The 15,972-nt window shown below is 41.5% G+C and overlaps 1 protein-coding gene across 4 annotated transcripts in view; it reads right to left on the bottom strand.

The window, feature by feature from the left end:
• Positions 1 to 753: 753 nt before the first annotated feature.
• Positions 754 to 15,972, bottom strand: part of NDUFB1 (NADH:ubiquinone oxidoreductase subunit B1) — a 38,387-nt gene continuing 23,168 nt past the window's right edge. For all 4 annotated transcript variants that reach the window (XR_014968846.1, XM_085626509.1, XM_085626511.1 and 1 more), the window contains 2 exons: positions 3,874 to 4,018; positions 754 to 930 (listed from right to left, as the gene is read on the bottom strand). Coding sequence is in view for 3 of the 4 variants with exons in the window: in XM_085626509.1 (XP_085482635.1) it covers positions 894 to 930; positions 3,874 to 4,018 (182 nt within the window). In the remaining variant the exon portion in view is untranslated. The remainder of the gene's footprint in view (positions 931 to 3,873; positions 4,019 to 15,972) is intronic.

Consider the following 15,972-nt stretch of genomic DNA (forward strand, 5'->3'; position numbering starts at 1 on the left):
ACAAAAGCACTAAGTTAAAATGTACTACAATTATAAGAAGTCAAACGTTGTGTTATTTAAGTTGAAAATTAATATAAGCATACTTGCTATTTATTCTGAAACTCACTCACTGATGGGGGTGTTATAAATCACTTGCCATCCTGCAAGCCCAGCCCCTCTCCCACTTTTCTATCTATGTTTCACAATACTCTGTTTTTCTCCTTGTCTGGTTTCAACTGTGCCCCTCTCAAGGCCTTTAGGAAAGCACCTCCTGTGCCCGCTTGAGTCATGTTCAAATTACTATTCTGCCCACACCATTTCCCACCAGTGCTATCCTGAAATCTCCTTCCAATGTGTTCTCCCCCCTCGCTCATGCCATACTCTTCAGCTCTGCAGAAAACTTTCAAAGGTGTGCCCACCACTTGCTGGATTACTCTGAGTGCCTGCTTCAGTAACGGAAATATAAAGGAAGGGTAACTTCGATCCTTGCCCCTTACTGGCGCAGTAGAGTTATGCAGCTCTGTCATTTCTTCGTAACTTTGGGTTGTGTTCACAGAATTTAGAAAGTAGTAGCAGTCTTCTGGATCTGCATTAGACAGACACATCTGGGAATAATACAATATATTCTCTGCAAACTAGAGCAGTCGTGGGGGAAGGGTATTGGCAGTGGGTTTGAAAAAGAGACTGCTGTCTGTGGAAGGGCTACTGGGATAGACGTGCTATGTGGGGGTTTATACATGGAAAGCACTCAAACATACGAGTAACACTAACAAGTTATTGAGTAGCTGTCCTTTAATGTTTACATACATCCGTTTCAAGCCCTACATCAAATCACAAAGCAGATCAAACAGAGAGGGCAGATTGATACACCAAAATGTGTAATTGAATTTAAAAGTCCATTTAGCTGGTAGAATTCATTTCCACGTAACTTCTTCCCCTGGCTTCAACTCCCTGTAAGAAATCAAAAAGACAATTGAGATATGCATATTAAGTGGCCACTAAAAGGCATCTATATGTATTTCAGCAATGATCTCACTATGATCTTAACCTATGTTGCATAGTATTGTAAGATAGATAGTTATTGTGTGATTAATTACAATCATCACAAATTTCAAGCGGAAATATCAAATGTACTTCTATAAAGTTAAAAAGATGTAAAAAAATAAATAGTGCATAAAGTTTTAAAAATACATCTAAGGGAAGTGCGCTGATATCTTTTGCTGACAATGGTCTTAGTCTTTTTGTGTTTCTTGCTTAACGACCCAGAGTTACTTCTATCACTGCTCCATGGCTTCGGACATTTCTTGTGGATAGTTTTGTAAGTGTGGATGTTTGTGTGTTCAATGTTCCGAGCCATCAACGAAACAGAATTCGCAGTGGTGGTTCAGCAGTTTTGCAGGACCCAGAAATTGACATGGGTGTTAGAACTGAACTCTTGTGCCTGTGGTAGTTCTAATCAAGGTCAAAAATAAACTATTATTTCAACACACTTGTTAATATATCGTTTTAATGCAAGAAATCATGCAGTTTCCCAGAAGCTCTCTGCTGGCAGATGGAATTAAAAGCGGCTCTGTCTGTGATGCTATTTGCTAGCTAGTGTTCCCCCCTTCATTGATCACACAATACTCCTGGGTTGCAGCTCTTCAACAAAAGTCACTAGCATGATATTACTCAGTCAACTTAATGTCCCAGGAGGCGATTTTTTTCCCTGTTCATTGTAGCATGTACAATTGCCAATAGGATTAGCCTGTATTTCAAAACATAGGCTACTTCTCCCTTTTGTGTGCAAGCCGTCACATTGGAAAACGAAGTATGTCAGACAGGGTATGAAGAAACGATCAAATGTATATACACAGACTGCTGGGAAACAAATACATAAATGGCTAGATTTGCTGAACTGCGCAGTTTACATGGACAAGTGAGGTATGGCAGATCCTGTGAGAAGGTAGACCTCCAAAAGGTTCCTTATTGCTCTGATTATGAATCAGACAGAGCAGGATTATCATACGGAATCCCACTCCGCCTCATCATGAATGGGCTGGTGTTCCCACACCCGGTTCTCCCGGTTGTTGAAACACAAGGATCAATTTTATTTGAGGCGGTAATTCCATCCTGTTAAATAGAACGAGACAGCAGAAGCAGCAATGTCTCATCTCCGATGTTTTTTTCCTGTCAGTGGAGAGCATTCATTGCTTCCCTCTCCCAGCCCCCGCTGGCCATCCCTCTAATGATCCCCACACCTCTACATCCACGCCTACCATACAAAGGACCCCAGATGCATTTACCACCTGCTTAGAGCAGGTAATAAATGTATGTGTTAATCCCAACACTATCAGACATTCTGTGTGGTTTATGACTGGTAAAACCAACTTCACACGGTAATTGCCCAATCTACATGGGTGCAAAAAGTAATTTTATTATACTGGCGTGGTTTTACCCCGCACAAATGAAAACTTAACATGTGGATTTACTACTCCACCAGTCCCTGTGCAACTCCTAAGCGGGCCCTAGATCTCTTCCCTTGAATTTCAGTTTTCCTATGCAGGTTGTCGCATTCCTCCACATTCAAACCGTTCCTTTCACTGCAAAGTTAACACAACAACCATACAAATCTTGAAATCTTCTTAAGTACGGTACCTTCATTTTGCTACATACCATGGATCTGCAAAATTTAACACATCCAACCTCTTTTTCTTTGTCCAATAATCTTTCAAGCTACACCAGAATGTGGCAGGTGGCATGTCACTTAATTGTGCTAATTAAACTTGCCACTTTAAAGTATCAACTTTCAAAATAAAAATGAGTAATTATAAAAAGGGCCAGTTACATTGGAACTAAAAAAGGTTATAATGCATGACAAGGCACACACGTTGAATGCTTTCCTACAGACATAAGTGCAGGAATCCTCCACTTGTTCTAATAATAATTGTAATTATAATGACACAAATGTGTGCAATGCTTTAAGTTCATGCACGCATACTGACAGCACATGAGACTCAGTAGGTCAATCATGTACTTTCACTGCCTGCTGCAGATAGAAACAATGGGCAGATAAGATGGATGAATACAAACATGCCACAGACTTTATAATACCAAAGCCGACTCACTAATCTAAAGCCCTTTTAAATTCGACAGTACTATCCTCTTCCACAATCTGGATAGTGAAGGAATTCTAATTTATAGCATCTATTCTAAACAGGGGGTTTTGTCCTACAAAGGCTAGTAAGAATTTAAATACGGCTTGTGTTTCTTCCCCAGCTGGCTCCACTTAGCCTCCGCATAAGTCTCTGGTCTGATGGTTAAGTGTCTGATCTGGTGGTTAAGTTATGTGTAAATAAATGCAAGCTGATCGTGCCTAGAAGGAACTCTCCCCCAAATAGACTAATTAGTGTGATGCATAGAACAAAGCATATCTACCGCAGATGCGGACTGCATAGATGAGAAAGACAAAACCAATGACACTCAAAAATATAGTTATAAAACCCAACATTGGAAATCTAAAAATACCAATCAACACCTTTTGTTGGATACAATCAAAATGAGTTGAAGCACATTGAATCAGGAGGTCTATGGTCTGAATTGTACTGTTTTTGTTAGCATCTAGTGGTATGAAAATAGGCTTGAATTCGATCTAGTTTTTTTTCCAGTTATTTATTTTTAATTAAAGAAAATCAGTTTTTTCACCCACTCTTTACTATACTTTACACAATAAAAACAACCGGCCCCACTCCATCAATTTAAAACTGGGCAATGTCTAAATAACAAAATGCAAATGCCGTGCTTTAAAATATCGAAGTGAAAAACCACCAGGAACAAAGTCACTGCATGGGTATTTTTCAAACATTTTTGAGGTGGAAGGGATGTGTGGATAGACGAGAGTGAACCTCAACTCACCTCCTGAATAACACACTCTTGTTGCGGAATTCGGTCAAGCGTTCGTCATTCTTTCGATCCCAGTACCATCCAATCACAAATCCCAGAGGGACAAATACATTGACCCAATGATCACGTACAAAGTTGAACATGTTCACCATGGTGGCTATAAAGAATAGAACAACACAAAAGGTGAAAAAAACAAATAAAACACGTTAAAACTGTGGCACTGCATACCATGCATTTTACAACAAGCAGTTCAATTAAATCATCTCACATATCCAATTGGTCAGTCCTGGAATTTCCAGGTATCTAGAGTGAAATGAACAGTGAACACAGCAGTTATCTGAGATACATAAAATCCCTTAGTTATCGAGAAACTAAACACAAAGACACGTCAACGTGATCTTTGGCAACATAATTATGTCTAAGATAAGTTTGGGGGATATGGGGCTGTCAAAGTGAAAAAGGGAAATCTAGGAGAAGGGCAAGCCACACTACTGGCAATTTAGCCAGCAGAACTTAAATACAGACCATCTTCCAAATTGTTCTGTATTAAATCTTGTTATTGATTTTCAAAGATATAACAACAATTGCATATGTATATACTTAGAGACCAGATTTAAGTTAAAGCAATATTGTAAACATGCAAACAGATAACATTTCTGAGCATTTTGCCCGTATGGTAAAAAGGGGAAAGGAAATTGGGTTAAATGAAAATAAAGAGAAACAATGTGATGAGACAAGAAAAGGAGAGGGGTTCCTTGTTTCAGCTTTATTGAGTAGGGGTTTGGCTACGGGCAGCCGTGTTGGGGCTTGATGCCCCCCACCAAAAGTATCATTACTGATGGTGCTGGCAGTTGTAGAGTAGCATAGAATCGGGGAGGCCTTTCAATGTGGTGAATCACAGCCTCCCCCTACCGGGTTCGGAGTACACATTTTTTTGTTTTGTGCACAGAAGGTCATAAGCTGTGTGATAGTTACAGAAATGTTTTGGGATCCATATAAAGTTCATTATCACAATAGCAGGAAGTAAAGAGCACTTCCTTGCTGCTTCAAGTCACACCCCTCCTCATTACATTACACGTTGAGCTTGACCCCCAAACCTAGATTTCCACTTTCTGTTCTCCATCAAGAAAAAAACTCTGTGAGGCCGCACATTTCGTTAAAGCATCAACTAATAAGGAAACATACAACTGTGCTTGGTATAGTCCCTCATTTGAAGCCCTAGTAAAGAAGAACTCAGGGTCTTTTCTGGCTAATGCCTTTCGCAAGATGAATAGTAGTCTTGGTGTGAAGGATCATACCATTCTTATTCAATGAACTCTTGAAATAAATGTAATACAATAGTGGGTTAGGTCTAGCCTGAGGGAGCCTTTTGGAATCCGACTTATACTAATGATCCTATTTACATTAGAATACAAGTCAATTGTTATGGACAATATAGCATTAAAATGTCATGGTTTGGGAAATTGGTTAGCATTTTATGTTCCTTTTCCCATGTGTGGGTGATGTATATTTATTGTGAGGTATTTTTACATATTTTACGGTTTTCAAATTTTTCATAATTTTCAAATGTTTCATGATTTACAGAGAAAAATATTTGTATTTTAGAATATGGTAATTGAACATTTAAGTTACCTTTTCAAAGGCAAAGTTCTGCATATTTCATCAATTCAAAACATAATGCCAAATAGTTCCACAAGCTTTCTGTCAAAATCAAAATGAGTGACAATGTTTGTTCATAAGACTGTCAAAATGACTAGTTTAGAGGAAAGTCAGGATTTAAAAGTAGACTATATTTTACTTATGGAAGCTCCAGAACTAGCAGATTTACATTTAAGTCCCTACTTTAGAAACATATCAAAGGCTTTGGATACTTTGTATTCAGAAAAAAATATTTTGGGAGGCAAAAATAATTTATTTAAAAAAATAAACTAGCATGCCCTGAACAAGTAGCCTAAATTATTAATGACAAAATTCCATATCTATGAGGTTTTGTTCTTCAAATCAATTAATTAATGTCCTATTCACTGGCCACGTTTCAGATTCAAGAACAGATTATTTTTATGAAATTGAAATCCCTGGTAAGAGATGCAGCTAAGAAGAGTACAAGGAACATTTTGTTTAGGCTATGAACTTTTTCATAGATATACTTTTGGGATGTGCTGATGATTTGAATAAACGGTGGCTATTGTTTTCTAAAGGACATGATTTTGATTACACAACAAACGCAGCTAATTAGTCAATGCAGTCAATGTTTGTTCGATAATGCAGACTACGCCAGCCAGCAAATAAGCTGGGAATGTCTAAGGCTGTTTTACAGGGCACACAATTAGTTATGCTAGTTTGAAAAAGAATGAATAAAAGAAAAGTCAAACTCACTAAATCAAAGAGATCAAATTTAAAGATATGGAATGCAAGATATCTCTTTCTGCATGGGGTTATTTGAAAACTCACTGACTAATATGCTGCCACTTATACAGGTGCTAAGAGAGTGTGGGCAGTATTTGACTTCAAGGTCAACAATGAGATGTTTGATGCCAATTAGCTTAAATAGCGCAGTGATTGGATACCTTAGGGAACACCCACTCGGTCATGTATCTGTGGATCCATATGACTTCCCAAGGCAGTAAGACATATGGCACCAATGTCCCTAAAAATTTGCAAGACATTAAAAAGGGACCCGACCTGTAGGGTAAACATTTTGCATCCAGGATGGGGTGGATCTCTGCCATTACATGAACATTCTTCTGCAGCTTTTATATGTATTTCAAGCCTTACCTATAAAAATGACGAAAACGTGTTTGAGGCATTGCAGAAGAACCTACTGAGCCTGTATAGCTGGGTAAGACATTGTGATTGGCAGCAAAAAATAAAGCAGGTTCCCAAGACAGTCACAAGTGGAGCTGGGGTTTCCAGAACGTGAGGGATATTAAATGGTGACCCATTGTTGCATTTTGTGTGGCTGGATTCAGAGGTCATCAAGCAAGCACTGGGCCCCCCTGAACCAGGTGGGTACAGATAGATAATTGTGCTGTGGTCAGTGCAGAGATGGTGCAGACCAAAGCATTTAAGTAATAGCCCGGTTGCAAGCACTTTGCTCACAATGTGGAATTTACTGGGTGTTAGGAAATCCAGTGCTCGTGCTGTGGATCCACTTTACTCTGACATTCACCCCTTTAACAGAACTGATGCTAAAAGATGAATAGAAGGAGGGAGGGGGTTTCTCATACCATTACTAATATGGATATATCTTTATTCAATCAAAAATATGACCATTCACATCATAAAAACAATTCATAAGGTTAAAACAGTTAAAAATTACAATAAAATATTCCTTTAAAACAAATTCATATAATAAAGCAGACATACACTTCTTTCAATATAAATACAAAGTACACAAGATCATACCATGAGGCCAAATTAGAATACATTAACAAATTACTAATATGTTTCGAGGACCAAATATTAAATTGTTCTAGGAGTGTAAAAGGCAACTTGAGATTGGTGAGTCTGACCAGATTTGTGGGCGAGGGGTGGCTCAGGGCAGACCAGGGCTACTGGGCCCCAACGGTGATAGCTGAGGTCATCTGCTACTGCTGTCCTGGTGTCCATCCTACTACAGCTTTCCAAACAGGGCCAAGTACACCCTTTCCACACTTGACTCTCAGGGTAGCAAGGTCAAGCAGTCAAAGTTATCTCAGGGAAGGAGTGTTTCTGATGTAAAGCAGCAACAGTTTCTTCATCTTCATCGCACTGCAAGATGCTGGACAATACATTGATGCTCACTAGTGAAGTTTCACAAAGGGAACTGCTTGGGAGACGGGGTAGACATCACAAAACGGGTCCCTCCTTACTTCGCTATTATGAATATTAGCACTGTTCACAACAATAACCACTCGGAAGCAAAGCCAGGAGTGACCATATAAGTCACTCTTGGCATTAGGCCCTCAAGCGGCCAACTTCCTCTGGGTACCCTCATGCCGGAAACATACTGGACTTCTTTTCCCAGATAGTTGCTCCTCCTGCAAGGCCATGCATGCTCGTTCTCTCCCTCAACAGGCATGCGTCTAGGTTATAAGCAATCCCTCAGCTCCTCCAGCACGTATTTCAAACTGGAATTGATATTCCCTCAACTGTGAGACTCTGGATGTCATGCAGACATCAGCCCTTGTAACCCAGCAGTCAGAGTAATCTTGGTCACGAAGTACTTGGAACTACAACCACACAGGGTGGCTTGGGTTTCTCTTTTATACCCATTTTCCAGACAGGGAATGCGAGTCTACTGTTTAAAGTCTCAGAACCTGTTTGATTCGGTTCTCTTTCAAATAACATCTTCAGGCAATTTCTAAGACACAGGCATTGTGCAAGATAATGCCTCTGACAGCAGGCAGCAATGACGCCGACTCCAAGCAGGAATAACTAAAACAAGTGCACGAATAGGTGTAGAGGTCTCTGCACCCGACAGTCATCAGCCGTTCTGAAGCAGGGGCAGACAAATATGTCCAAGGCACTCTCTCGCCTTGAAAAACAGAAACAGAATTCCCACCCCTCATCACTGCAACCTACCAAACGGCACTGCTCAGGAAGAATTAATCAGAAGCATTTAGCTAACGAGGACCTCACTGAATGTCTAAAGGTAGCACACACAGAGTTTTACTACCAAATATGTACTACAGCACATGGAATGTCAGCGCAAGGGTCTAGGCTTGACATACAAGCAGAAATTAACACGAAGACGGGTCAGTATGCGATAACTTTGACACAGGAAAATAAATTCTGTTTATAATAATGATTCACAATTGGCACACTACCACCATTTCTTGGTGAGAACTGCCGTGGGCATTGACAGTAGCAAAATGGCTGCTCTAGGGGGATGTTTCGACACCTCTTTAGGCTACAAAATAGGTTCTGGACCGCGTGTTCCTAATGACAAGCCTAGTGCTCTGCACACACACTGGAATAGTTCTGAAGGCAGGGCCAGAACAAAATCAGGATGTGTTGCACATGCAGTCGTGCACACACGGCAAGGATACCTGCATTCACTCAGAGTGGGAAACTGGTGTCTCATAGGTAACCAACCGATAAATGTTCCCATGAGGGAATTGGCCTGTACATACATGGCACATTAGGAAAATGACTTAGGCAGAATGATTGCTAGTGGGGAATGGAAGATGTTTTGGCAGGTAATTTCAGAAAATAATTTAGCAATCCAATACAGGGTCTAGGACATTAAGGTGATGACAGGATGGTAATTGACTCCAGAGAAATGGAGTAAAATGGTTCTCCAAAATTAGAAGTGACTGCTGGTGGAATTCCAGGAGCACAAGAACTGCAATGAATACTTGCTTGGAATGCCCGAAGTATATTGAAAGGATATGTTGACTCCCTTCAGAAAAATCATATAATTCCCTATTCACGCTGAGACGGCAATTGTTCTATCAGATCTCCAACCAGGCATACAGAAGGAGATTAATAGGAGTGATTGGAAACTGATTCCCTAGCTTTTCTCAGCAGCAAAAATGGTTATAGCCAGGAACTGGAAAAAGCAAGCAGTTCCATCCATAAAAATGTTGCATTTGACTACTTGGGACACAGTGGCTATCACAAGATATATTGACAAAGACAGATATGACTTCATGGTTGTATGTGTAACTCTTGTCGTATATGTGGAAAGGGAACGCAAGGTTAGGCCCTGCCTTTCGAGACTAAGACCCAAGTATCTATTTGGCTGACTTTGTGACACCACCTATTAAGCCAGACTTTCTAAACCATCTCCTTTCTGATATGACATTTAAGCTGCTAGGAAAAGACAGCCATACTTTCAGACTTAGTCTCAAGTTGGAGATCTATTAGGAACATATAAGGGAACGGGGTCAGATTTATATTTCCAGAAAGAGAATATGCATGGACAGGGCTTCCCGTTTTATTTTACGGCACTGCCTTTTTGTGGAGAACTCTCTTATAATGAATAAAAAAAAGGTTACAAAAACCTGTGAAGGCTGTTGCTTAGGAACACCGATGTCTCTGACTCACAATGCAGAATATCGATTCCAAGAGGTTACCTGTGTAGAGAAACGTGATTTTATTGAAGACAAGGAGGCGAAACATAAAGTTTCCTGTGGGGTTATTTGAAAAGGGTATGAAAACTGTGATGACATATTTGGATACCATGTATCATGAAGTGGATGGGTAAATTTAGGAATCACCCGAGTTGAACCCAAATGTAAAGCCCTTTCCTGTAAGTGACTGTGACTGAAGGAGCTTAGAATGACAACTGGCTCATTGGAGGGTAGAATGAGAAGCAGTGGAGTTTTGAAGGGTTTCGATTCTGTGCAATTACTTTGGTGTGCAGCCTAGAAAAAAATAGGGAAGCTGGAGAACATCCTCAGAGGAGCCAACATTAGGATTCTGCAGGATGCGCTCTGTACCAAGGGGAGGATTTGCAATCTGAGGCCAACATAACAACATTATTTGACCCTGCTGACGAGGAGCTGGGAACCATGGAGAAGAAAGCCTATAGGTCTAGAAGGGAGGGGGAAATTTACTCTGAGAAGGTCATGGTGTAGTTGTGTGAGGTTACTTACAGAGACTGCTTTCGTATGGCGGCTTCCCTGAAGAAGGTAGTGTAGTATCATGGTTTCCTGGATTGGGGTTTGGTGGGTTGGAATGTGGAACTTTGGTATGTCATTTAGAATGGTATTATTGTAGGGCTTTGGAATGTATTGCCTCACTCTGAGGTCGCCCTGCGATACTGCTGCATGCACCTTCTATACCTTCATACTTGGAATAAATGAAGATTAATCACTACTATTTTTAAGTGTGGTTACTACACGTGTTTTGGCGACGAGCTGTTGATGCAAAGAGCCCACTGTCAAGGACACTTCTCTTCAACTAACACTGGCCCTATTGCAAGAAGGAACTGCATTTGCGAGTGGAGGTCTTGGTGAATTTTCTGCCGTCTTTTACTTTCTACAGCTGTGTGCGGGAATCATGTGGATCTCGTCATATAGGCGTTGCGGTATGGATCTACATTGTTTCAAGTCCAAGTAAGTGTAACCCCATCCTGTTACAACTTACCAACTGGTATCTTTAACGGTCTACGAGAGATTAAAATCCTGCATTGCCGCGCGCCACCGCAGCCCTTTGTGCACCGTTATTGCGTGCACACTTCTCCTGTTCCTCGGATTCCAAGGCGGTGCATCCAGTGAACACGTCCAGCAACAGAGGAGAAAGACTACTCTACGTGACTCACACATAGGTTCACATACCATCACTGCGTTAGCGGGCACGTACAGCGGCCATCTTTAAGTGCAGTCAGTGTTTTCAGATGCAGGAAGCGTGTCTCTTCACTTGTGCCAGTGGTCATTTCATTCAACTACACCAAAGTTACGGTATCGGATTTCAATTATTTATATTTTGAATGAATGAATGAATACACATTTATATAGCGCATAGCTACCCAAGGCATCCCAGCTCTTACTCACGGCACCTCACTCATCAGACATATCTCACCGGAAAAGAAAGGTCTTCAGCTGCTTCCTAAAACTAAGATAATTAGGCTCCGCGCGGATATGCTCAGGCAAACGATTCCATAGCATAGCAACAATGTGCGAGAATAAACGACCTCCGGAGCGAGCTCGCTTGATCATTGGAACTCTAAGCAAAAATGTATGCTTAGATCGCAGCATCCTATTAGGAACATAGAGTTGAACCAGCGACTGTATCATAGATGAACACTTCCCGGCAATGGCCTTATGGGCCATACAAAGGGCCTTAAAGCCTATCCTGGCCTGAACAGGAAGCCAGTGCAGGGCAGCCAATGCTGGTTTAGCTGAACTATATTTAGGAATGTTCATGAGTAAACGGGCCGAACAATTTTGAACAATTTGTAACCTATTAGAAGTGCCCAAAGGGGCACCAAGGTACACTGCATTAGCATAATCCAATCGCCTGGACTAACACCCGTCTAGCATCAAAAGGAAGAAGAGGAATAATCTTCCTTATCATCCTGATCTGTCCATAGCAGCTAGCTGCAACTTTGCATGTCTGTTCTTTTAGGTCAAGCTTACAGTCCAACCAGACTCCTAAGCTCTTAATCTTAGTCTTTGGCACAGGTGGCGGAGCTAGGCCAAGAGGCTTCAATGCTAGTGGGAACATTGTGCCCAAGCAACATAAGTTCCATTTTTGCACCGTTAAGCTTCAAAAAAGACCTATCCATCCAGTCCGAGATCTTTCCCAAACAAGAAAACAAACCCAGTTCTTGTTTTCCCTTCTGGGTTAAAGACACCACAAGTTGTGTGTCATCCGCATAGGTGATAATTTGGATGCCCCAGGGATATACTAATTCAGCTAAAGATCTCATGTAGATATTAAACATGGTAGGGCTAAGAGATGATCCCTGGGGAACTCCACACTGCAAAGGAATATGCTCCGATGCAGCTCCGCCCTCAAAGACACAAAAAGAGCGACTCTCCAGAAAGGACTGAAACCAGCGAAGCACCACTCCCTCTACGCCCACCTGCTTAAGTCTCTGAATCATAAGTTGATGATTGACGGTGACGAAGGCTGCGCTAAGAACCAATAATATTAGAGCCGCGCAGCCTCCGACGTCCAAGATCTTCCTAGTCTCCTCAATCACAACTAGGAGTGCGGTCTCAGTTCCCTGATGGCATCTAAAACCTGTCTGGGAGGGATGCAGGCACTTATTGTTTTCAATAAGTGAGGACAGGGCAGTATTGACATGTTTTACTGCCAATTTGCTGATACCTGGCAACAAGGAGATAGGCCGATAGTTCGCCCAGTCCTCTGGGTCAAGATTAGTCTTTTTCAATAATGCCTTGACCCTGGCCTGTTTCCAAAAAGGAGGAACCACTCCACTACCCAGGGAGGAGTTTATCACATCCCGTATGACCGGAGAGACTATGTCAGATATCAGATTCAGGATAGACGGCGGTGCCGGATTGGAAGGGGAGCCTGATTTCAACTGCTTGAGAAGTTCCTGCGTAGAGGATAAGGAAAGAGGAGGAAACTCACTCAGCAGAGTTTGCATATCCATAGTCACAGTGACCCCCGAAAGATTAACATTTAAAAATGTGTTATATATCTTTTGGACTTTAGAGGAAAAGTATTCTGAAATTTCGTCACACCTCTGCTGGGCGTTATCAGAAGCCGGAAGAGGACTCAAAGGGGTGGAAGGGACTTTGTGATGTTAAAGCTCTCACAAGAAGAATTAGCAGCCAGGATGATCTTTCCATAGTAAAAGCTCGATTGAGCTTTCTTAATTTCATTTTCGTACAATTTAATTGCTTCCCTATATTTAACTTTTTTACCCACAGAGTAATCCCTTCTCCAGCTTCTTTCTAGTTTTTTGCATGATTGTTTCAAATGCCTCAAAGCCTGGGAATACCAGGGCTTTTTGTTGATTCCCATACGATGATAGAATACCTTCCTAGGAAGCACTGAGTCCAAAGTAGATTCAATCCAGCTATTATAATTATCATAGGCAGTAATAGCATTGGCCTGGGGTAGAGGTACTGCTTTATTTAGTTCGGCAATGAACTTTCCCAAGGGTAGTTGAGACAAAACGCGACTATATTTCTTAATATTTATACGTGGCAACAGTGGCACAGCCAGTGTCAATGTCATAGATAATACAAAATGATCGGACCAAGGGATTGGAGTAAGGTCCGTTACTATAAGATGTTGTAAATTTGAAAAAACAGGATCGAGCAAATGCCCATGAACATGGGTGGGGCAAGGCACTTTTTGTTTAAGTTGGAAAGTGTCCAGGCCGTCAGTGAGCTCCTGAATGACATTGGAGGCGGGTTCATCAAAATGGAGATTAAAATCACCCATAATAGAAAAGTTAGAGAGGGGACTCGACAAATTTGCAACTATATCTGGAAGCTCACTACAAAAGTTAGATGATGCTCCAGGAGGACGGTAGATTAAAATTCCAGAAAACGTATTAATAAGGGAGAAACTAATTGAAAAGGCTAAACTTTCACAGTGCGGTACCGGGTTAATGGTAGACCTACAGCTAAAGATATCCTTATAAATAATGGCAACGCCCCCGCCTCAACCACCCTCTCGATCAGGTCTCGTAATTACATAATTAGGGGGTAAGGCGCACGCAATCTCAAAATTAGACTCCCTAGTGAGCCACGTTTCGGTGAGAAATAGAATGTCAGGGCAGTTTTCCTCAATGAGTGAATATATCTCCGTCGCATGTTTAGGTAACGAACATATGCTGGAGACACTCTCTCAGAGGCATACCTCCAAACTTAAGAAGCTGTTCCCTCGAATATACATAGGGGGGGGGGGGGGGGGGGGGGGGGGAGTATGGCAGGGGGTCTGGTCCCTGGTCCCGTCCTGGTGCGGACAGGCGCAGACGGGTGCAGACGGGCTTGCCTTTGGCGTGCCGCAGGCGCGCCTGCTGCGCGGAAGCGTCATCGGCAAAATTTAAGCCAATTGGTCGCGTCCCCGTGAGCATCAGAAACTAGACTGCTGACCTAAAAAAGTACACCAGGCAGTTCCCTCGAACATTAAAACACAGCTCGGGCCCCCTCCCTATGAAAGTCAGCACCCAATGTTTAACCTACACTAAACAGCAGCAAAATATTAAAAACAAATGATTCCTTTTATCTTTTTTTAAAAATAAGTAGTAAAACACGCAGTTCCTCACTCGCAGAGAGCTAAGTGAAGTGCCAACCGAGGAAGCGTCATCTGCAAAATTTAAGCCGATTGGTCGCGTCCCCGTGAGCATCAGCAACTAGACTGCTGACCTAAAAAAGTACACCAGGCAGTTCCCTCGAACATTAAACACAGCTCGGGCCCCCTCCCACTGAAAATCAGCACCCAACGTCAAACCTGCACTAAACAGCAGCAAAATATCAAAAACGAATGATTCCTTTTATCTTTTTTAAAAAATAAGTAGTAAAACACGCAGTTCCTCACTCGCAGAGAGCTAACGCTGAGAGTGAAGTGCCAACCGAGGAAGCGCCATCGGTGAAATTTAGGCCGATTGGTCGCGTCCCCGTGAGCATCAGCAACTAGTCTGCTGACCTTCGCAGGAATAGGTGCGTGCAGCGCTATGTGTGCTTTGTTGAGCACAATGGTATGTGAAGCTATACTTCTCCAGTACAATGCGTGTCTGAAGGGCAATTATTTTTCAATACTTTACTTTTGGCTGACTTGGTCTACATTTTCAGTAAAATTCAAATGCTATACGTATTGCGATTACACCATTTTGATCGCTTGGAGGTACTTTCTGCATATTTCCCCCAGAAAACTTTTCTTTCTGCACAAGTCATGTCTACTAGTGGCACCAGCACAGCAGTGGGTGATTTCAATTCTTCTTCAATGCACATCAATTCCCCAAAGACATTTTTACCATACCTGGAGAGCCTTTGGTTGCCTGAAGTGTATTTGGTTGCCTGAAAGAGTATTTTCTTAATTATATTGCCAACCTGGAAGACATCAGTGGAAATTTAGCTCCAGAAATGGAAAAAAGTATTCTTATGTATTGTTTAGGTCCTGAAGGTTTGCGTGTTTACAATTAATTATCAAAGCATGAGAGAATTGGGGGTAATATTGATGTTTTTAAAGCTGCTATTTGGATCTTGATGATCACTTCTCTCCTTCAGTGTGCATCGCTGTCCCCAGACACAATTTCTTTCATAGAAAACTAGAAAAACATGAGAACATTGAAGAGTATGTTTCAGCCTTAAAAAAATGTGCGAGATTTGCACAACTGTATGACGAGTTCATCCATGACCAAGTGGTCATATACACGAAAAACAAAACCATGCAAGATAGATTATGGGTGTCTGAAGGATATTGTGGCAATGGTAAAAAAGGCTGAGCTTTCTGAGCATTGTGCAAAAGCCACCCTTTCTCATAAGAAGGACTCAGAAGTGGTGGGAAAGATGTTTGGAAATTAAATCAGGGCATAAGGTGAACCGTGATTTTAAACTTGACAAAAAGAAAGGAGAAAATGTCGAGCAAACAAAAATTGGTAATTTGGTATATTACAGATGTGGTAATCTCTCACACTCTGCTAGATATGAGAAATGTCCTGCAAAAGCTGCAAAGTGCCTGGAATGTGGGATCATC

This window comes from Triturus cristatus, chromosome 9 (genome assembly GCF_964204655.1).
Source record: "Triturus cristatus chromosome 9, aTriCri1.1, whole genome shotgun sequence".
Lineage (NCBI taxonomy): Eukaryota > Metazoa > Chordata > Amphibia > Caudata > Salamandridae > Triturus > Triturus cristatus.